The 22,239-nt window shown below is 55.8% G+C and overlaps 1 protein-coding gene across 1 annotated transcript; it reads left to right on the top strand.

Annotated features, from left to right (window-relative positions):
- The first annotated feature begins 1,164 nt into the window (after positions 1–1,164).
- Positions 1,165–21,827, top strand: NPHP4 (nephrocystin 4). The gene is made up of 29 exons (XM_042831681.1): positions 1,165–1,225; positions 1,607–1,793; positions 2,307–2,444; positions 3,807–3,979; positions 4,052–4,116; positions 4,757–4,912; positions 5,793–5,929; positions 6,279–6,427; positions 6,506–6,620; positions 8,037–8,219; positions 8,319–8,445; positions 10,479–10,525; positions 11,306–11,562; positions 11,654–11,839; positions 12,416–12,603; positions 13,449–13,609; positions 14,174–14,342; positions 15,548–15,658; positions 15,761–15,960; positions 16,030–16,247; positions 16,414–16,603; positions 16,718–16,798; positions 16,938–17,094; positions 17,385–17,470; positions 18,273–18,358; positions 18,685–18,856; positions 19,809–19,988; positions 21,067–21,210; positions 21,294–21,827. The coding sequence occupies exons 2-29, from the start codon at positions 1,641–1,643 to the stop codon at positions 21,432–21,434; spliced, it is 4,170 nt and encodes a 1,389-aa protein (XP_042687615.1). The 5' UTR covers positions 1,165–1,225; positions 1,607–1,640; the 3' UTR covers positions 21,435–21,827.
- The last annotated feature ends 412 nt before the right edge of the window (positions 21,828–22,239 follow it).

The following is a 22,239-nucleotide window of genomic DNA, read 5'->3' as shown; positions in this document are numbered from 1 at the left end:
GCCAATGCCGAGATTTACCGGGAGCACCAAAAGCTGAGAGCCCCTCACCGCGCCGCAGCACTCCTGGCACGGCAGGAAACCGCGCGCGGCCCTTCCAGACGCGGTGCTGCGCTTTGCTCTGCGCCACGGGCTGCACACGGGGCAGGGGCGCAGCGTGGGGCTCGGGCACGGCTCAGCGCTCCCCTCCTTGGGTAGGATGAAACGCCAAAGGAAACCCACGGCTCTCGTGGATCTCCACGTGCGGCGGCGAGCAGCGGCGTTCTTGTGAGCCGGCGGGGGAATCGCCGCATATATGCATGTGTAATTCCTCGGCAATATGCGCACTTGCTACACACGCGGATTTCAGCTGTTTTGGCGCTCGCCCACGGCGCGGCGGCGCGGTTCACAGCAGCGCGGTTCACAGCAGCGCGTTTCCAAGAGCTAGCGGCAATCTGGCTCCGCTTGCTCGAGGTGTGCGGCGCGGGGCCGTGCGGGGCGGCTCGAGGTACGGCGACGGAAGGGCAGAAAGGAGGAATTTGTCGGCGCTGCCGCCGCACGAGCAGTAACGTCCGGCGTGACCCCATCCGACGGCCGCGCGGCAACGCGGTGCGGGGGAGCGGCTCCGCACTGCGCGGACATCGCACCCCGCGCGGCGCCCTCGTGGGGGGCGTGCCCCGCCCCGCCGCCTCCCATTGGCTGCGCGGCCCGCCGCTCCGGCGACATGCAAATAGCGCAGCGCTCATTGGCTATAAAGGAGCGCGGCCCCGCCCCATCCCCCCGCCGAGCGGCCGCCGGGAGCCCGTAACGCCCGGGGTCTGCCGCTGCCCGCGACCCCCCGCCGACCCTCGTCCTTCGGCCCCGCATCCCTGCCGCCCGCATCTCCTCCCCCGCCGACCCCCGCCCCGCTCACCGGCGCGGCGCTGCGGGCGGTGGGACGGAGCGGAGCGGCGCGGAGCGGAGCCGGGCGGTGCCTCCCCCGCGGGGCGGCGCGCATCGCCCCAGTAACCCGACGCCGCGCGAGGCGCGACCACCGGCGCGGGGGGAACCGCCTCCTCTCCCGGTCCCGGCCGTGCCCTGAGCCCCGCACCGCCACCGCGACCTCCGGCCGTTCCCAGCGCCGCGTGGGACCGTTTGGGGGTTGCGGGATGCGGGCGGTGAGGAGCGGCGCGGAGTGGCGCGGGGAATCCCCCCTCCCGCACGGCGGTGGTGCGGTCCGGGAAGATGGCGGCGAGACGCGGCGGGAGCGGTGAGTGCGCGGCGGGGCGGCCTGCATCGTACCGCAACGCTCCAGCTGGGCACGCGCCTCGTGCGGGGGTCGGAGATGTCAACGCATAGAAGGGCCCCTATAGGTGCCGTGCGCTCCTGCGGGTCTCTGCCCCGCGCACGCGGAGTGCGGAGCTCTCCCGTAACACCGGCACCGCCCCGGGTCAGCTCCTGTCCCCACCTTCAACCTTCGGCAGCTCTCACTGCTGGTTTGCAGGGAGCTGCTGCGGGTCCCCAGGGTGTCACCGTGCTGCGGGTGAGGGGGGGTGCAGGAATTCTGTGCAATTTGCAGAATTGGGGTCGTGCACTTGTGCTGCTTCACCGCTCGGCCGTGTTTCCCCTCACTGTGTGCTTTCTCTCGCAGCTGAGCATCCCCCAGCAGAGTCCTGCAGGAGGAGATGACCCCAGAGGGTGAGATGGCTGAGTGGGAGCGGCTGTTTGCATGGAGCCGTGCTGTCCCACCTCACACCCAGCGCAGACACGGCGTGCCGGAGCCCTCGGTGCCTTTCCAGTGTGTCCTGAAGTGCCTCGAGGGCTCTGTTGTCACGCAGGTACGGAGCTGTAAAGCCAAAAGCAGGAAGCACATCGCACTCCAGAGGCTCTGCAGGGCAGTGCTGGGCTGGTTGGAAATCCCCTCCTGCTTGTGGGCCTGGGAGGGTGCAGGCATCACAGGCATGAATGCTGTGTGCCCATGCAGCCTGCTTTGCGCAGTGCCCAGCAGCCATCTCGTCTGTCAGGAGAGCTGAGCAGAGCTCAGATTTCTGCTACATTTACTTCCTTTTGGGCTCCTAAATCTCCCAGTATCAAAGCAGAACTGTATGTAAATCCCGTGTGCTTCCATCTACACATCTGAGTTAGTTTTACATGCTAACCTTCAGGGTCACCAGGCATTTTCTGCAATAGAAGGGTGATGTATTACAAGTATTCATCAGCATCAGTGTAGAAGCCCCAGTCAGCTGTGCTCTATCCCCCAGGCGGTGACAGCCTGCCCTATCAGAGGCATTTCCCCATGCCCCCAGGTGCAGGTGAGGAGCTGCATTCCCACACCCCTCCCTCTCTTGCAGCAGTCCCCAGCTAAGCTGCAGCTCCGCCTGTCTCTCTTCGATGCCACCCACCGCCACTTCTTTGGCCACACGTGGCACAGCAGCACCCGGACCCCCCGCAACCCCCCAGGACAGCCCCCCTGTGTGCTCTTCAATGAGGTATGGCCGTTGAGGTTGGTTGGCTTCATGCTGGGCTGTTGGTTCCCTGCCTCTCCTCAATCTTGCAGCTGGATGCATCTCCCATTATTAATTATGATGTATTCTAAAGGACAAACCCTGCAGGCTGGGTGACGCGGTGCTGTGCCTCCGTGCCAGCAGCAGAGTGCACTGTTCCTTCAGACACAGATGGGCTGAGCAGCAGCTCCGCAGCAGCTCTTGTGGAGGTGCTGCTGCTGCACAAAGCCAGGCTTTTATCCACCCGGGTCCCTGCAGAACTTCCTGCCCTAAGGCAGGACCTTGCAGGGGTCCCTGGGTGTGCAGCCAGCTGCACTGCTGCTGTGCACAGCTGTGGTGAGGCTGCAGTCCCTGCAGCATTGGTTGCAGCTGAGGCTTCATCTCCTTGGTCGTGATAGTGTCTAATTATAGCCTTTATTTCCACTCGAGTCAATGCGTTGTGCCAAGGATGAAGTTTAGCACAGATCAGAGCCGCGCTCTGTGATTTATTTAAATCTCTGATGGCATCTGAGGAACATTGGCATATGCATTTCATCCTGAGATGTTTGAATCATCGCTCAGTCCATACTTTGTGAATAGGGATGGGGGAAACTGTGGCAGGGAGTGCTGCCAAGGGAGAGGAACACAGTGCTGCTCCACATGCTGCATGAGCCCACATGTGGGGCACTGTCCCTGCGATGCAGGCGGCACTTCCCAGGCACCAGGACGTGGAAATGGAGCTCTGCATTGTGGTTCAGAGCTTCCCCAGTCTGGCACTCACCAGTTCAGCTCTGCTGGAGCACTCCTGCTGCACTGATGGAGGGCTTAGAGGAGATGGGAGTGTTATTGGAGCTGCTGTTGGCTCTTAGGAGACAGCTGTAACCTCTTTCTTAACAACAGATGTGCTTTAGCAGCTCCTGTTCCTGTGGCATCAGTCTCTTGCAGCCTGGCCACCTGTCAGCAGCCAGTGGTCATTATTTCAGCATTTTGCAATAAAAGATAATAGAGCAGCGATTTATTTCTCTGGGATGATGTGCTAATGCCTCTCTCTGTTATCCCTTCCTGACAGTCCTTGACTGCAGCCAACGTTTTCTCTGGGACGCTGCGTTGCGATAATGAGGCTTTACTGGAAGGGTTGATCACACTGTAAATCCCATCCCGGGGAGGTGACCGCGTCCTGCCCTCCCTGTGCTGTGGGTTAGGGGCTCCTGCAGCCCCTGGCGACCCAGCAGGATGTGTTGGTTGGACCTGGCACTGCGCATCAGCATCCCCTCCCTTTTGCAGTGCTCACGTGCAGATGTGCCCTGTCCTCAGTGAGAGCTGTGCTGTCTTTGCTCTCGGCTGTCGCACTCTTCCATCTCTCCCCAGGCCGTGTATTTCCACACCTCGCTCAGCCACCCCAGTGTCACAGCCGTGGTGGAGGTGGTGGCTGTGGCCCCTACCCCAGAAGGGCTCGCACGGAACGTGTCGTGTGGCTTCGGGCTCATCCCACTGTTTGACAGCAGGCGGGAGCCCTCAGACCTGGCTGCCAAGGGCAGAGTGTAGGTACTGCTCCCAGGGCTGCTGCGTGGGCCTTACTGGGAATCCACTGACTGCTTCCCCTTTGGTTTCAGGCTCAAGCTGTACCACGGGACGCCACGTGCCTTGCTGCACCCGCTTCTCCAGGACCCTCTAGAAAGTAAGCAGCAGCACGGAGAGCACATTGCTCCTTTCTTTGCACCCAGATGTGCGCTGGGTTTGTGTGAATGGAGGCAGCAGATGTGGGCTCTGCACCCTTGCAGCCCAGGACAGACCGTGCCTTGTCCTTGGGCTGTGTGCGGCTGCAGCAGAGGAGATGAGAATGTGAGCCTGGGATCTGATGCAGAAAATAGCTGTTTGTTTGAATATATGGTTATTACCTTGGCTCCTTTTGAGAAGCGATATCCCCATTGCGCTGCGGATGAAAAGAGGAAACTCTGTGCTGTTTTGGTACATTTCAGGGGAAATGTGTTAGAAACGCTTTTCTAAGCAATGTAGTGGAAAGAAAATGTCAGGGTTATGGGTTTCCATTCCAACAAGATGTGTCGGGTTTGGAAGCTGATAGCTGTGCTGTCCCAGCTGAGGAGGCTCCCAGTGAAAGTCACCTTGTGTGAGATGCTGCTGGCACAGCACGGAGCTCCCCGTGCTGGAGTGTGTGCATTGCTGGGGCTGAGATGTGCTGGGGACAGATTCTGTGCCTGCCCTGCACTGATGGGTCTTAAGGATGTGGGAAAAATGGCAGCTCTGTAGCACTGTCTCCCCACAGCTTTTGTTATTTCATCACGTTTTCTTTTGATCAGAGAATAAATACATGACTATAATGGAGAACAGCCACCTGCAGTACAGCCTGAAGATCCACCTGCCTCTGGAGAAGGTATTTCATCTCCTTCCTGAAAACCTCCTGGTGTCTGGCCTGCAGAAGATCCCTGGCCTGCTGCCTGCACATGGGGACACAGGTGAGGGTCCCTCTTGTCCCTTTGCCACCGCTGGAACTGTGGGGTGATGCTGTGCTGCTCATGGCCACTTCTGCTTGTGCACCCATGCTCCGTGGCCATGAGCACAGCCCCATGCTGCAGGCTTGCCTCTGTCTGGATCAGACTGCAGGTCCTGCTGCTCTCTTTCAGCTTTAGAATCTGTTCTGTGCTCAGAGCATTAGAAGCAGCTCCCAGAGCAGCAGCAGGACCTGCAGGGCTCATTCCCTCTGCTTTCCATTTGGGCAGAAATGTCATGGACTTCTCTGCAGCTCCCCCACGGCGGAGGAGCAACTGTAGCATTTGTATCCAGTGCTGCAGTGTGTCTGCATGGCTTCATTTTGCTCTCTTCTCCGTTAATTGCTTTGCTCCTGGGAAACCGGGAGGGATAAATAATGGTTGGTTTAATTGGAGTCATTCAGAGGAGACTTAAGAGAAGGCTGCACAGCTTGGCTCAGCTTGTCTTGGTGGTGGTGGTGGTGGTGCTCTGGGCAGCCAAGAGCTGGCAGGGCTGAGGGATGAGCTGCTCCTGCACGCAGCCCTCCGAAGCATTGCCTTGCAGATGCCAGCCTCGTTCCTGTTGATCTGACAAAGAAATGATGTGATCTGGAAATTCACAGAACAGAACGACTCTGTCATCTATTTGGCAGTGGTGAATTCTTCTGCTGAGGGCAGGCAGCAGCGCAGTGCAGTGGTCCCATCTTGTGGCTGTCAGGAGAAATCCTCTGAAATCCTGCCTGGCTTGTGCTTCTCCATCGCGTGGCGCTGTGCTGGCTGGAGATGCTCTCTGTTCCATTTCTTGCCCACAAGCTGGAGCTGCTGGCTGCTCATCGCAGTGTGACCCTGTTGCTGTGTGTCACTGCAGGTGACATCTTCCTGAAGCCGCGGCTCATGCGGACGGCCCCCTGCTACCTGGACCAGCTCTGCGTGCTCCTGCACCCTTCTCTGGAGAAGTTTGAGGAAGAGCTGCTGGAGCAGCTGAACAGCGACCGCTTGCTGAAGGTGATGGCGTGTGATTAAATGGGGTGAGATGAGCTGCGTGCCAATGCCCGTCCTCAGGTGGAGTGGCAGCATTCAGATGAACAGCACTGCAGCACCGGTTCTGCTTAGCGCCTGGTTTTCCTGCTATGGCAGGCGGGGCTGAGCACAGAGGGGCTTTATGTGGGGTGTGCTGGGTGTGCAGACCATAGCTAGCAGAATTTGGGTGGGCCGCTCTGAAAAAGGCAGAGATGTAGCGCTTGTGCAGACGGCCCTTCCAAGTCCTGTGCTGCTGGTTGTGGGCTGAGTGGGATGAGGGCAGACGTGTGCCCTGCTGCTCTCACTGCCCGTCCCCCATCTCCTCTGGCCGTAGCAGGAGGTTGGCAGCGCGCTGTGCGTGCAGGAGCGGCGGCTGCGTGTCGCTGTGCACAACGGGCTGCGCTTCGTCCAGGCCCCGCAGGTGGCCGTGCTGCAGCCAGCAGCTGAGGCGGCCCGGAGGCAAACCACCAGCAACACGGACAGGTAAGGGATGCACAAACCGTGTCCTGCTGCCTGCAGGGTGCAGCCTTCCTCCTCCTCCTCCTCTTCCTCTCCCTGCAGCACTGCAGAGCAGGCGCTGCTGCTGCGGAGCCGCCTGCAGCTGAGTGAGATGGTTGCCCATCCGGCCTTTGGGGTCTGCTTCCAGCTGGAGTATGTCGTCTGTGCTGCAGCCAAGGTAGAGCCAGGGTGGTGGGAGGACCTGCTGTTTTTTCAGCCCCTCCCGTGCCTTCCATACCCAGAAGAAGGCAGTGCTGCTGGTTCCGCAGTGGTTACAGAGCTGCTGTGCCCCCAGGACCTCAGAAAGCAGAGGAGCTGCTTCCCCACCTCTGCTTGCTTCTTGAGTGCTGGGTTGGGCTCTCAACAGTTCCTGCAGGCAAGGAACATCGTGCAGAAGGCAAAGCACTCCCCATAAGGGAACCTCCCACCTGCTAAAAACCTGAGTCCTAAGCACTGCTGGGGAGGGGGGTTGAATTTAGGGATAGGAGGAGGGCTGCTCCATGGGGACGCAGCATCTCCGGGGCTCCAGCAGTGCTCCCTTTGCTGCTGATGGAGGGATCCATCCTGGGCCGCCTCCTTGTGCTGGAGGAGCTGAGGCCAATATCTCACATCAGAATGTCAGAGTGCTTTCTGCAGCGCTGGGTGGAATGTGCCACAAATGGGCTTATTAACTCATTTTAATTATATGGTGTTAAATTTTTTCCGCTGCCTGTACGTGGATGGAGAAACGCAGCCTGCAGCAGTCCTGGGGTGTTCTGGAGAACCCAGTTGGAGAACTTCAGTTTGTTTTGTTTCTTTTTTTAATTCGAAAAAAGTCTTGTCTTTAGAATTCAGCCTTTGTGCTGAAGGGGGATTAACCCCTTACGTTCTTTTTGGTTTTGCTGATTGCTGAGGTCTTTCTGGCAGCTGAAATCTGATGGTTTCTGGGTCTTGAAACCATGAAACCTGACTTTTTGCAGTGATGGGGACACGTGCAGGGTGCTGGTCCCCAGCTGTCACCTCTGGGTGCTGCTCCTGTGCCTGGATTGATTGGGATCAACTAGTGTACGTGTCCCCAGTTGTTCTGCTGAGGTGGCATGTGAGGGTCATTGGTAACACAGTGCCTCCCATGTGCACAGCCTAATCCCAGAGCTGATTGCTGAGCCGGTCGGTGCTGTAATTAGCAGCCGGCAGGAGCTGAGCACCGATTGCCAAGGCTGGCAGGAGCTGTGTTTGCCTCAGGTCTGCACCCCTTGGCTTAAGGAGAGGCTGCTGTGGCACTGGGGTAAGCAGAATCCTCTGGACTCTGCTCTGTGTGGGTTTCCCATCACTGGGGAGAGAAATAATGCAAAAATACACAGCTGAGTGCAGAGGGAGGGATGCAGCTCCTCAGCTGCAGGTAGATTGCTGCTGAGTGCAGCTGAGCTTTCATTGCCTGGTCGTTCTGGTGGTGGGGGGGTGACTCCTGGTGACGTCTGCTGGTGCTGCTGTTGGGCTCAAACACCTGGAGGCAGAGATGGCTGAGGAAGGGCCGTGCTGCAGAACGCTGTTGTTGCAATTCCCCTGAGCATGGTTGCAGGGGAGGGAGGCACTTTGGCTGTATGTTTTCCTGCAGGCTGCAGCTGGCAGTGCGTTGGGCCCAGCAGCTGCCATGCACACGGTGCGCTGGGCGCTTTGGAGCCCCTTCCTGGGGGCCACCTGCTCCCCAGTGCTGCTGCCCCTGCGTGGTGGTGCCCATCCCAGCCCCGGGCAGACCCTGGTGTACAGAAACCCTGCAGACAGCGAGAGCTCCCAGCAGGTAAGGGCTGCTCTGCTGGTGCTGGGAGCAGCGCTGTTCCCAGCTGCCTGAAGGTGTGTGTGGCTTTTCTCTAACAGTCCTCCAACTTGAACCTCGCAGGTGAAGCGCATTGCGTCGGGTTCTGTCCAGTTCCACGTTTCCACTGATGCAGAACATCGTGTAACTTCGACAGACATCTCGAGTAAAGCTGGGAAGGAGCCGGAGGAGCCTCCTACGCCATCGCTGAGTGAGTGCTTTCTGTGTTGGTGGCATTTAAAATGCAGAACGTGGCAGTGCCGTCCAATGGCTTATGAATTACTGTGCGGAGGGGACTTCAGGTTGGTTTGATTTCAACCCTTCTACCTGTTCCCTTGTCACATCTGCCCGTGCTGTGGAGCAGAGCCACACGCAGGAACTGCTCTCGTTTCCCTCTGTGTTTACTCTGGGTCACTCTGACAGCATTTGGGTCTCAGTGCTGAACAAAACAGCTCTTGAAGGGGCCTCCTGGCCCCACCAGCAATGCGCTGCTCCGGTGCTTATGTCTGCAATTGTAATCCTTCCAGATGGCTGAGGATGGGAGAGGTGTCACTTATAGGCTGTGAGTAATAAATAATCTCGTTGAGCTGCAGTTCCTGGAGCGTGACAGCAACGCACGTTTAATCAGCGTGCGCCTCTAACGAGGGGGGGAGAACCAGGCTGCTTGTCTGTGTGTGTGTGTGTGTGTGTGTGTGTGTGTGTGTGTGTGTCTGCGTGCATATCTGTAGCACAGGGGGCAGATGGTGGGGCTCTCAGCACTGATCTGTGTGTTTTGGAGATGGAAAGGATTTCTTTGCCTTGGCTTTGAGCGGTGGCAATCTGCTCCCTTTTGTGCAGCTTCGTTGGTCGGTTCCCCCCTGCCCTGATCAGTGGGAACAAACCTGTAGGCGTGCTTTGCTCTGTGCTTCCCACCCTACAGCGTAGCACTGGGATCAAAACCAGGCTGTGCACCACACGTCCTTGTTTGTCCAGTTCGGAGCGATTTGGTGGCTCTGCTATGGGAGATGCTCCTCTCCCACCACTCCCTCGTTGTTAACGCTTTCCAATCTGGGGCTGTGCACAAGGGGTTGCTCGCAGCTGAACTGCCTGTTCAAACATCGACGTGCGAGTCGATTACCTGATTAATGGGGTGTTGTCACCACGAGATGGCAGTGGCACCGCGGCGTTGCTGCGGGATGGGAGCCCGTGGCGCATCCAGCTCCGGGCTCACTGCTCTCCAGGGCTGTTTGTTGGTTTAACGGGCTTCACAGCGGAAGTCTTTGAGGGTGAGACGGCGCTGGAGTTGGTGGGCTGTGCTGGGTGAGGCTGCCAGCAGCAGTGCTGAGAGGCGTTTTGTTCCTGGTGTTGCTCGAAGGATCTCCTGAGCGAATTCCAGCTGGTGTCAGTGCACGGAGAAATGGATGTGAATGCAGGCTGATGGTGACCCTCTGCTCCCAGGCACAGGGTGTGGGGGACCCTGACCTCGCTTCCTGCCCTCGAGGGTGGATGTGGGGGCTCAGCTGTGCATGGAGCTGATCCTGGGGTCTGACAGATGGACTGGGAATCCTCCTGCAGCACCAACAGCTCCGCGCACCTCTGCGCACCATTGCTTTAACGACAGGCAGAGCCACTGTAATGGAAAGAAAACAATATTTTAGACATAAGGGAAGTGGGGTGATTTCTGCTGAACAACGGTGAGAACAAAATAGCTGTGATTAGACGTGGTTGAGAAAGCAACCTGAAGTTGCCAGAAAACATCTGTGTTCCTCCTCTGCTGTAAAGGATTTGCTGCTTACTGGAACAGCGAGTTCATCCGTGCCAGTGAGCAGACCAGCCAAATATAAACACAGCAAAACTCACAGCGTTTGGGGGCATGAATGTACGAACAGATGAAAGTAGTGACAAGAAATAATGGAGGAGCTATGAAAACCTTAAGTATCCTAAAAACTTTCACGTCTCATTAAGCAATGCACTTAGCCAGTGCCACATGGCTTTAAGGGAAACTGCAGTACTGTCTAAAGATGGAGGAGCTGTGTTTTTACAGCAGGAAAACTCTTGCTGGCAGATTCAGATTCCCAGCAAAATAACCTCCGAGTGTGGAGATGTGCTACGTGTTCCCCTGCAGGTAGCAGTTTTGCTGGGGGGGAAGGAGCCAAGCAGGCTGCTGGGAGGTTGTGGAGTGCCTTGCAGGGCTGTGCCCATCCCTGGGCAGCGGGGCTGTGCCGGGTGCCGGCTTTGCTGAGCTTCTCCTGTGCTTCTCTGCAGGTCTGCGCTCCCCGCCGCACCCAGCAGCCTCCACGCAGGGACCAGGGGTGAGTGCTGCACGTGCAGTGCTGTCTGTGCTCTGTGCTGTCCCTGCTACCTTGGGCCTTCTGTTTTCTTCCCCTGTCTGTGTGCCTTCCCCATGTGGTCGTGTTGCTGAGCCCTGTGGGCAGCAGGCAGTGATGTTCCTGCATGGTGCAGTGCAGGTTGGTTGCTGACAATGTGCCTGAAGTCCATTGGAAGCTGGTTTTCAAGGCTGCTGCGGTCACGCAATGCTTGGCACGTGCAGCTAAAATCTGAGTTAGAAGAGGGAGGAAAGTGAGTTCTATGTATAATTTGCTGGACAAAATCCTCCGAGCTGTTTTCACACCCCAAATGTATTTTTAAGGACTGTTCTGGGTTTTGACAACCCAGATTTGCTGGGCATTGCTGTCCCATGGTGAGTGCCAACAGCGATGTGCTGCAAGGAGAGCTATCAGGTTTTGAGACGAGCTGCAAATACTCATATCTTGTTATGGGGATCAACGTGCACAAATATTTTTGGTGAAATGAAGCGCTTCATAGGACTGCACGAAACTGTTTGATCTTTCTACTGCCTTTTCCTATTCCTCCCTTTGCAAGAGAAAGTACAGCAAGGCTGCTAAAGCAAGAAGCAGAGGTGTGAACCTGCAGGCAGCCAAGCTGTGCCGCTCCTCAGCGGAGCAGGGATGCTGCTGTGCCAAATCTCAGAGCAAACAGCATCTGAGCTGCACGAACTGCTGGCAGAACCTGGGTTGTGGCGTGGCGTTTGTGCATCATTGCTGCGTTCATCACAGCCTCTTCCCTTCCAGCTGTCTCTCTCCCAGCTGCTGGCCTCGCCGCAGAGCAGGGATGGGCGCACGGTGCCACGGAGCCGCAGCGCCCCAGCGCCCCGGCCCTGCAGCACGCAGGATGGCCGCGCCGAGCGCACTGCTGGCATCACACACCTGGAGGCTGACCTGTGGCCGGGCTCCCCACGTGCTGATGCCTCCAGCAGTGAGCACCTGTGGGCGCCGCCTTTTGTGCCGACGCAGCTGCCCGTCACGGCCGTGGCGCTGCCTGCTGGGAGGTGAGGGCTGTGGGGCTCAGATTTTGGGGGGTTGGTGCGGGTTGGTGCTGCTGTCACCGCTCGCTCAGCCCCGTTTCTCTGCCGCTTCCAGCGCTGCGCTCAGCCGTGCCTCGCTGGCGCTCCTGCACACCTCTGGCTTCCCAGAGATCCTCGATGACAACAAGGAGCCCCTGGAGGTCACGGAGCCGCTGAACCCCGCGCATTTCAGTCCTCGGCTGGAGGAAGTGGATGCTCTGCAAAGCAATGAAATAATCCTGCAGTTCCTTGCGTTCAGTAGGTGAGGTGTGCGGGGCTTCAAGGAGCCTTTTGGGGGAGAAGCCTATTCCAAAATGAGCTGCTTTTGTGCTTGAGCAGCAGAAGCTCTTTGGCAGTGTGCTGCTTCCCAACTGCAGCCACAGAAGTAAAGCCGTGAAGAGCTCCTAAGTGACATCATTGCTCTCTCAAGGCACTCTTACAACACATTCCAGTTTCTTTGTGGTGAACCTTGGCCACACATTGGTATAAAACTAGTTAGTGCAGGGTTCCTGCTTAAATGCATGTTACGTATAGGAGCTGAGTTTTTGGAAAGCTATCTATGAGGGCGGCTTTCTCTCTCCAAAGCATTGCTCACAGCTCTTCCATAGATGGCAAAGGTAAAATGCTACTTCTGCTTGGCTCTTCCATCAAGCATATGGCAGAAGACAGCTGGAACTGGGAGGCTTTTGGAAAGCAAAGACAAACCATATGCCCTCTGTCTTCAGAGAAGTCCAAATACTTTTGATATTACCAATCTTCTCTTGTTCTTCTGCTTCTTTTTGGTGAGGAGCTTATGATCCAAACAAGGCTGACCAAAAGCACTTTTCTCTTGCTCCAGGGCTCCTCAGGATGCACTGGAAGGGACGTGGCCCAGGACAGTGTTCCTCACCTTCCAGTTCTACCGCTTCCCACCGGTCAGCACGCCGCGGCTGCAGCTGGTCGATGCGGATGGCGAGAGGGCGGTTGGGTCTGCTGTGCCAGCACAAGTGCTGCTCCAGTTGAACGAGGATGGGACCCCAAGCACTGGTGGGCTCTGGTCCTGGGGTGGGTAGTGTCCTCACACGGCTCCTCCTCTTCAGGAGGGCTGTGAGAGGAGGAAGGCTGCCGTGGCTGGGTGGGAGAGTTGGTTGTGCAGCTGAGGTTGGAGGTCTCAATGCTGTTTTGTGTGGTCCTGCACGTAGTTCATCAAGTTGACTTGTTCTTTTTTGTGTGTATGGGCCATAGTATTGTGTTACTGTACAAGGAAAAGCCATCTGGGAGTTTTAAACAACATTTACTGGTTCAATTGGCATTTTTGTCAATCAGATTTAGGCATGCCTCCAGGCCAAGGGAATGCACTGCTATCTGCTTTTGTAGCAAACCTCCATTAGTTTATGTGGCACATAATTAAAAATGTTCAAAACGTCAAAGCATGAAGTAAAACATCAATAAGCATCAGTGACATGATCCAGACATCAGGATTGCTGACTGCAGCTGGGGCTGAGCATACTGAAAAAGAGGCAGAGCATTAAAGCAAAGTGCCTGGAGTAATCTCATCTGATCCTCTGAGCAAAATGCTTTGTCTTTCTCTTTGTGTCTTATTAAATTCCTGTCCCAGGAGATGCTTTCAGTGCAGCTCCTTCCCCACCTGGAGTTCTTGGTGGCAATGAGGGATCCTGTGCTGGGGTCCTTCCCAGTGTGATTGATGGGGTTAAGCTGCACTGTGCAGGAAAGGAGGGTGCTGGGGTGGACCCAGGTGCTGTCACACCATTCTGGTTCAGCAGCAGCTCCACACCTGACATCCTGTCTTTTTCTGGTCCCTGTGACAGCATGCTTGCAGGCAGGCAGGGCCCAAGGGATGCAACCCTCTATTGCTGCTCTGTTTCTTGCAGAAGCCCCAGGGCTGCAGCTGAGGTACGTGGTGGACCCCACCTTCCTGAGGCCTGGGGAGCAGCGTGTCTTCGTGCGCTACCTGGCTGAGCAGAGCCTGCAGATGGACATCTGGGACGGAGACTCTCTGCTGCTGGTCGGCTCTGCTGCGGTTAAACTGAAGGTAGGGAGCCCTTCTCCCTGAGCCTTAATGACTGCTAACGATGAGGGAGAACTGCTTAGCATGCAAGAGTTTAAAGACGAGTCTGACTCTTCCCTCTGTCCTGTGCTGAGATGCTGTTAGATTACCCTTGAGTCTTCAGTAATCAAGTTTTTATCAGCCACTCTGTTTAGCGGAGGCTGATGTCAATCTGACAAGCCTGTAATCACAGGATTTGTCATCTTATCCTTGAAAGCGACGGCAGAGCATTAACTTTCTTCCCTGGAACTTCTGTGCCGTGCTAGGGCTTACTGGATAGAAAAATTAAAGCAGGCCTAGGAAATGCAGAGACATCTTTATCCAGATCTCTAAATCTCTTGGATCTGAGTCGCCCCAGTAACTAGTTACCCTAACGCCTGGCTGTTATCCTCTCGGGGAGAAGTTGCAATGAAAAAGCTCCATCTGGGCAGCCCGCAAAGGAAATGCATCTGCTGAGAGTGGCAGATGGGTGTGAGTGTGATGGGGCTCCGCGCTGAGGCCGAAGGCGCAGCAGCATCCATCCTGCCCCCATCCCTGCTTCCTCCCCAGCCCCTGCTGCGCCAGGGCCGGCCGGCTGTCAGGACGCTGCACGAGCTGGAGGTGGTCAGCACTGAGTACGAGCAGGATGCGCCACCAGCAGCAGGCAGGGATGTGCTGTGCCCTCTGGGCGCCCGCGTGGCCGTGCGAGGCCGCCTGCACCTCTGCCTGGCCAACGTTGGTGAGTACTCCTTGGAAGCCTTCATAGCACTGCAGAGTGTTGTAGGAAACAAAAAGCTTTCCTGAGAGATCCAGCAGGGTTTTGCCCTGCGACTGGGGAAGGCGGATGCTGGCAGAGCTCTGAGCCTGGAGGCACAGGGCGCCCTGATGCTCTGCCCAGCATCCCTGCCACCTGCAGGGTGGCCTTGAGGCGGCGGGATGCAGGCAGTGATGCACAGGTGGGTAGCAGGGATGGGACGAAGGCAGAGCCGCCTGCGTCAGGAAACAGAGCTCTCGTGAGGGTGTGATTCTTCCTGGAGTGTAGCAGGTACTTTGTTATATTTAATTCACCGTCCTATAAATGTGCAGTGACTCCAGGTTTTAAACTCTTATCTTCAGAAGAAAGATTAGCTCCATTATAAGATATCTTAAATTGTCATTTTCCTACTTTGCCTGCAAAGGGACGATAAGCTCCTGGGAAGGAGAATCTGAGATTCACAACCCAGAGAGAGGTTTAACTCCAACCTGGCAAAAGAAGGGAGAAGGGAAAAACACTGATCCGGGACAACAGCTACCCTTTGATTTCTCTGTCCTTTCTAAAAAATTCTTTGTTTTTCTTTTCTCTAAATAAATTCCAAATACCTGCAGTAGGTTTCTGAGGGCTCTTCATGCCTTGGGCTCAGGCGTGAGGTGGTGGTAGAGCAGATTTGTGAAACGCAGCTCAGGTGGTTCTGCTGAAACTTCACAAAGTGTGAATGGAAACCCGAGCTGGTTCCAAAGGTCAGCATTAAATCTCTTGGATGTCCCCATTGCTTTTCAGTAGGAAACTGCTCTGTCACTTAGAGAAAAGATAGATGGAGTGCAATAGCAATAGGATTCCAGAGGGATCGTCGTAAAACGCAGAGAGCGTTGTAAGCAATGAGATATTTGCTTCCACTTCTTTAAACTGTCTGTGAAGATCTGCAGTGGGAATAGCATTTTCCAGTAGATTTTGTGACACTAAGAGATCTACGACAATTTTGGGGAAAAAAATGTTGGGAAGCTACTCCTGATAATTCACAGGAGGTGGCTCTGTGCTGGCTGTTGTCTTTCTGTTGGCCTGAGCCATCACCAGTGTTTGCTCCGTGTCACGGCTGGCTGTGACCTGCTGTTGCCACATGCTGCTGGTGTGCACAGCCCAGCACCCAGCACCTGATACGGGGCTGACCCCGGTCTCTGCCCCCACAGGTCACCGCTGTGAGGAGACCCCTGTGAGCCCCAGGCACCCATTGCTGTCCCACACCCACGTCGTGTCCTCTCCGGCCTGTGGCCGTTCGCTGTCCCTGCACACCAGCGGGGGTGAGCCCTTCTGGGGGGGTCTCAGCCCTTCTCTGCCCTCCCCAGATGGGGGGGTGCCATCCTGCCCTGCGCAGAGCGGTGACCTGAGCCCTGTCCCTGCAGATGTCAGGGTATCTCGGCCACGTAGGCTGGCTGAGGTGGATAGCGAGCTGGCAGCCATTCTGTGCAGCCTACGGCTGGAGCAGAGCCCAGAACCCCTGCATGCCCCGCATGAGGCCGCGGCCATCCAGCAGCACAAGATGCAGCGCTTGGCAGCGTTGCAGCAGCATGTGGATGGTGACAGGAGGATCCCCCAGCACGAGGTGAGGGCGGGCCGGGTGCCTGGCACAACCTGTGCTGCCTCCGGGCTCACAGTCCCCTCCGTCCTGCAGGGCTGCTCTAAGCAGTGCACGCAGTACCTGCAGATCATCGATGCCTACCGAGAGCGCACCAAGCAGCGGTATATCTCCCAAATGCTCAGCCAGGCCATCACTGTCACCCACACCGTGTACGCCATGCTGGGGACGGCCGAGTTCTTTGAGTTTGCCCTGAAGAACCCCTACAGCACCCAGCACACGGTGACGGTTGAGGTTGACCACCCCGAGCTCAGGTAGCGCTGACAACCATCCCTGTGTTGTGTGCTCACAGTGCTTGTGCCGGGCTCTGTCCCCGTTGCTGGGGTCTGTTCAGGGTCTCCTGCCTGCCTTAGTGCTGGACCTCTCCCAATGCATCCGGAGCGATGGGACACCAACCAGCTCCACCTCTCGCTCCTCCAGTGTCATACTGGACCCAAGGGAATGGAGGCACTTCAAGGAGCTGACCCAGACGGCCACCCCGCTGGAGGAGGACATGTTCCACCTGCGGGATGACCTCAGGCCTCAGATCTACCTGCGCCCCAAGGAGACTGTGCACATTCCCTTCCGATACCAGATGTTCTCCACGGAGCCAGCTGTCACAGCGGTGCCGGTATGCTGGGAGCTGCATCATGCTTGGGTGCAGAGCACATGGTGGCATTGCCGAGGAAACACTGCTTATGTGTCGTGGGGCTTCTTCCAAAACCAAGTGTTTTGTTTCCTGCAGGAACCGATGGGGCTGAGCAAAGAAGAGGATGCAGGGAGGGCGCAGGAGGAGCCAACGGCTGCGCAGATGAGGCTCATCCAGGTGGGGATGCAGAGACACGTGGGGCTGTTGGTTGCTGCATCGTGGAGCTGCCTCTAAGCCACAGGAATGGAGTGCTGACCCCACCACGCTGTTCCCATGCCTGGCACTCAGCCTCTCTGCTTTGCCCCCCCTATTGCAGGTGGCTTTCTGTGTGAGCGGGGGCAAACCCATCGCCCTGCTGCAGGTGAAGGTTGAGCCCCGGCCCCCCGTGGTGGATCAGACCTTCCGCTTCTTCCACCCCGAGCTGACCTTCCTGAAGAAGGCCTTCCGCCTGCCTCCATGGCACACGCTCCCAGGTGACTCACAGGGCTCTGCCAGGAGGTGGGGTGGCATCCAGAGAGCGAGTTCCCACCATCAGGGATGGTTTCTCTGCATCTTCAAAGACTGTTCATGCTATGGCCTTGGGCTTCCTTGCTTGCTTTCTATCCATCTGCTTGCACTGATTTTATACTCTCTTGAACCAATATGACCCGGTTGCTCTCTGATAGCTCAACGTAAGGGATTGCAGCTCACGGCTGTGCGATGGCGTAGAACAAAGCACAAATAAAATGCTCTGTGGTGTCACACGTGGTGTTGCCTCCTGCAGGTGCTCCGGTGAGGATGCCGAGCGGTGATCCTGAGGTCTATGTCCGCTGCAGTGACCCTAATGTCATCTGTGAGACCAAAAATATGGTACCAGTTACACTCCTGTGTTGCTTTGTCTTCTATCCTCCTGTGTTTTGCTGTTTTGATCAGCCCTGCACCCATGGCAGCATCCTGATCTATTGGCCTGTAGGAATGTGAAATACTGGTGGTGATTAAGGCAGAATTGCCCTTGATTCCAATTAAAATGGGCTGCCTTGTTTTGGTATCTGATGCCTGATGTTGTACCTGTTTTCCTGGAGAGCAAATAGTTTGAGGTTGGTTCCAGCCCTGTTTCCCTCCTGACCTGGTGCAAATCAATACCGGTGTTTTCTTTACTTTGTGTCTCTTTGGATCGAGCCCTCAAAGTTCACCTGGAAGATGCTTTGTGTGTCTCCCCAAACACCACTTCAGTTTTGTACTTCCCAGCAAAGATGTGAGGTCTGCAAGGCTCTCTTTCTGCTGCTTGAGATAGAAGTGGGAAAAAAATAAGTGTGTGTATGAACACAGGCGGTTATGAAGGGTAGTTACTAATTGCCAGTGCATAATCCAATGGTAATTGGATTATGGCTTGTTAGAAAACGTAGGGAAAATTTGCCAAAATTTGATTATGGATGCAAACCTGGAATGCAAGAGTCGTTTGTGTCCTCTTTTGTAATTAAAAATACTGGAAGAGCTGAACCACGCTGTATAATAACTTAATAACGTGGTTTTTAACTAGATGCTGAAAGCATCTGCTGTTGTAAGTGGGTTGGTGTTTTTTTCATTAATAGAAAGGAAACCCTGGAGTCCTCATTAGCTGGTTTGATCTCTGGGTTAACCATCCTAACGATGCTCTGATTTCTGTGCGCAGGGTCCTGGGGAACCGCAGGACGTCTTCTTAAAAGTAGCTGGAGGACCAAGCCCGCAGATCAAAACGTTCTTTGTTGTTATTTATACGTAAGTAACAGGAGCCAGAGAGAGGAGAAGGAGCCACCCAGAGCACAGGCAGAGCAGGAGGGAACGTTCCCATCCATGTTCTCTTGCTTGCTGGTTCCCGAGCCCTGCTCGCTGAGCCAGGCAGGAGGCTTCCCAAAACACCTGCTTGCTTTTCCAATCTCTGTAAATAACGCTCTGAGTGCAGGAGACAGCTTCTCTGTACTCATTCACTCTCTCTGCATGAGTAAGGCTGAAATTTCCTGTGGAGAGGTTTGCCCAGAGGTTGGGGTGGTCTCGGGGCTGAACGCAGCAGGCAGGGGCTGTGCCACTGCTTCGTCTCGCTGCAGGGACCCCTGGCTGGCCACGCCGCTGCACATCTGGCAGTTCTACCTGCACTCCCTGCAGCGTTTGGATGTCAGCTGCACTGCAGGGCAGCTCTCCCGCCTGGCCGTCCCGCTGCGCGGCACCCGCACCCTGCGCAGGGTGAAGGCGTTCTGCTCCCATCCCCACGAGCTGAAGGTAATGCCTCGGGGTCCTGCTGGGTCCCTGGGGGTGCTGGGCTGGGCTGGCAGCTCTGTAACCCTTAGAAATGCAACGCGTCCCGTTTGGAGTTGGGAAAAATGCCTTGGTGATAATTACCTCTTGATTAAAGCTGTCGTGTGTAGGATCGTTGGTACGAAGCCCCAGAGGGCAAATTATCTGCGTTAATGAGACTATCTGAAGACTAATAATTTCTTTAGAATTCATTTAGTCATAATTGTAAATGGGAGTAATGAAAGGAACAAAAACCCATTACTGTCCCATAAACAAAGGAAAAAAAAAAAATCTCAGCTCTCAGAGACTGCAGAAGGGAATGAATCCCATTGAGGATGGCATCACAGTGGTGTGTGCCATCAATCCAAGTTTGGGGACTGCCTGCCCCCCCGTGCCATGCCAGCATTGTGCCTTGGCCGTGCTGATGGCAGTGCGTTGGGTTCTGCTGCGGTGCTCAGAGCGAGCAGTGCGGGTGGGAGGAGATCCCTGCAGCTGATGGTAAAGCACTGTTAGGGTCCTCTTGCTGGGCAAAGTGCAGGCTGCTGTTGGCACAGGCGCTGCCATGCAGCCAGACCTGCTTCATTAGTGCAGATGGGATTAAATGTTCCAATCATAGGTGTGCATTCCTTAGTGTAATCAGAGCTCATTTGTATTCTGAGCTGGACCTCACGGAGGTGCAGATTCTCTCCCAGCTGTTCCTGCCAAGGGGTGCCAGCCTGCCATCCAAAACCGATCTGCACACAGTTTGTCTTCATTTATCCCTCTGCTCCCTCTCGGGGGGGGTTCCCCAGGATGCTGGCAGCAGCTGTGAGCAGTGCTGATGCCGTCTCCTCAGTGAGGACACCCTGTTGTGGCTTTTTGTGACTTCAGAGCATCAGGAGCTGAGGGAGGAGGTTCTGATGGGACCCGTGCTCCTTCCTCTGCGGTGTGTTTGCAGGTGGACCCAGCAGGTGTGTTCACGCTGCCCCCCAATGGGGTCCTGGATCTGTTTGTGGGTGTGAGGCCGCGCCGGGCTGGCAGCAGATTCTTCTACCTCAACCTGGTGGATGTGGAGTGCCACCAGCTGGTGTCCTCCTGGCTGCTCTGCATCACCTGCCGACAGCCGCTCATTTCCAAGGTAATCATGGGGAGGGGTGGGGGGTCAGCGTGGTGACCCCACTGGGCTGGGGGCTGTGCGTGCTGACAGCCTGGGCTGGCTGCTGCTTACTGCTTTATCTACACCCGCTCTTGGCATCCATTCTCCTCCTCTGTGCATGAGGAGGGAGCCGTGCCGCTGCGCATCGATCGCTGGGCGAGCGCTTGGTCTTCGTGCAGACACTGCCATTATTCCCAGCTGTCAGGAGCAAGGATCCTAAAGCCAATTTCTAAGAATTACTGACAGATTAGAGATTAACTGTCCTCTTTGAGTTAATCTCCTAAAGCAGTATTGCAGAGTAACTCTGGATCACTTGTCTTTACCTGCCAGGACAGCAGGATGTGTGTGGACTCTACCCATGCTGCCTGTTACTATTTCCATTTCCCCATCTCACTTAAGCTCTGGAGCACACGTTTAGCCTTCCAGTGCCTGAATAATCTCACTGAAGACCATCATAAAATATCTTTCAGCCTGTTTTGAAGGCAATTCCATGCTGAGGAGTGTCAACTCTGAAGTATACCCAGTTGTGAAATTAAAGTTACAGCATGCTGCTTTCTATTAGCACTGTGCTAGGTTAGGACTTTGCTCAAAGATAGAAAATTAGATCTCCCAGTTAATGTGTTCATTTTAGAAATGTTTTCCTGGAACACTTGGTGCTGGGTGAGGTGGAGAGCAGCATTTAAACTGATGTCACTCCACTCCTGATGAGCGCGAGCCCCAGTCCCTGCGCTCTGCCGTGTTATCTGAATTAGCACCACGGTTATCCCCGTGGAAATAAATTAATTAGTCGGAGCGTTCGTTGGCCGGTCCCCAGCTGCTCCTCTGGCCCTTTGTCACTCAGTCTCATAATTACTGCTGTGGATGTAGCGATGCAAACCGCAGCCCGAGGAGATGCTTTTACTCAGAGGTCGTTGCGCGTGTCGCTGATGGCAGGAACGGAGTGTGCATGGAGCAGCAGGGGAGTGGGACACAGGGCAGCAAGGTGTGCTGGGCTCCCCTCAGGTGCACAGCAGAGCAGCCCAGGCTCTGTCTGACCTCAGTGCTGTTCTGTGCCCCGCAGGCCTTTGAGATCACCATCCCTGCAGGCAGCGGGAAGGGCTCCAACAAACGCATCACCTACACCAACCCCTACCCCACATGCAGGCTGTACTTTCTAGTCACCAGCCGGCCCGACTTGCTGCAGTTCAAGGAGGACTCCTTCCAGGTACAGCCCTACCCCCCCTAGGAGCTGCAGCAGGCGCCCTGATGCCCCCCAGCCTCCCCACGTGCCCGCTGTGCTGTGTGCAGGTTGCTGGGGGGGAGGTGTACACCATCGGGCTGCGCTTCGCCCCGAGTCAGAGCGTGGGTGAGGAGGAGATCCTGATCCACATCAATGACCACCAGGACAAGAACGAGGAGACCTTCTGCGTGAAGGTCATCTACTACTGAGGCTGTGGCACGGCTCTTGGTCCTCGTTTGGGCAATGCAGCCCCGCACAGGTGAGGGCACCGTGTCTGCTTCTCATCTCACCCCACTGAGCTGTGGGGTCCCTCTGGCCCTATGGAAGCCCCACTGCTGGACCAGGCTGCCCTGTGGTCAGAACAGGAAGGGGGGGATGTTCGCCGCTGTGTGCCACAACTGCAGAAGGTCTTAATTTTTGTTAGATGTTTTTAATGTTTATATTGCAAGGGCTTTAAATCCTTGTGTGGTTTTAACTTAAAGTTTACAAAATGTTTCTGAAGGATTCTGTACCTGCCATCGAATGTTGCAGAAACGAACCGTTTGGAGTTGGTGATGCTTTTCTACTCGTTCGAGACCAATAAAATTTGTGCCCTGCTCTGACAGCATCGTGGTGTCCCGTGTTGGGCAGAGCCCTCCCTGCAGCCCCAAACCCACATGGGGGGAGCACTTGTGGTCCCCACATGGTGTCAGCCCATTCCCACAAGTGGGTCCCAGCACTGATGGGCTGAGCTGCCCTGTGTCACAGCTGTAACTGAAGAGCAATGGCCCTCCCGCAATCTGTTTTAATCTTGTTTGCTAAAATGCTCCCGTTCTCCCTCACTACTTTACACCGCATTTATTTCTGTTAAGTCACGATCATTAGTACCCAGAAAACATCAAGCAGCACCTAATTTTCTGATGGCTTCATTTTCACTAATGGATTAGAAGGAAGCGGCTGCGCTGCTGGTGAGCCTGGCAGGATTTTAATTTATCTGCCCCTACTTACAGTGCTGACTTGCTTGGCCTTGACGTA

This window comes from Centrocercus urophasianus, unplaced genomic scaffold (assembly GCF_019232065.1).
Source record: "Centrocercus urophasianus isolate 14NV4802_14NV808 unplaced genomic scaffold, USGS_Curo_1.0 seq_36, whole genome shotgun sequence".
NCBI lineage: Eukaryota > Metazoa > Chordata > Aves > Galliformes > Phasianidae > Centrocercus > Centrocercus urophasianus.
The sequence above is the reverse complement of the archived record's forward strand: the minus strand, read 5'-3'. Positions and strand labels throughout refer to the sequence as shown.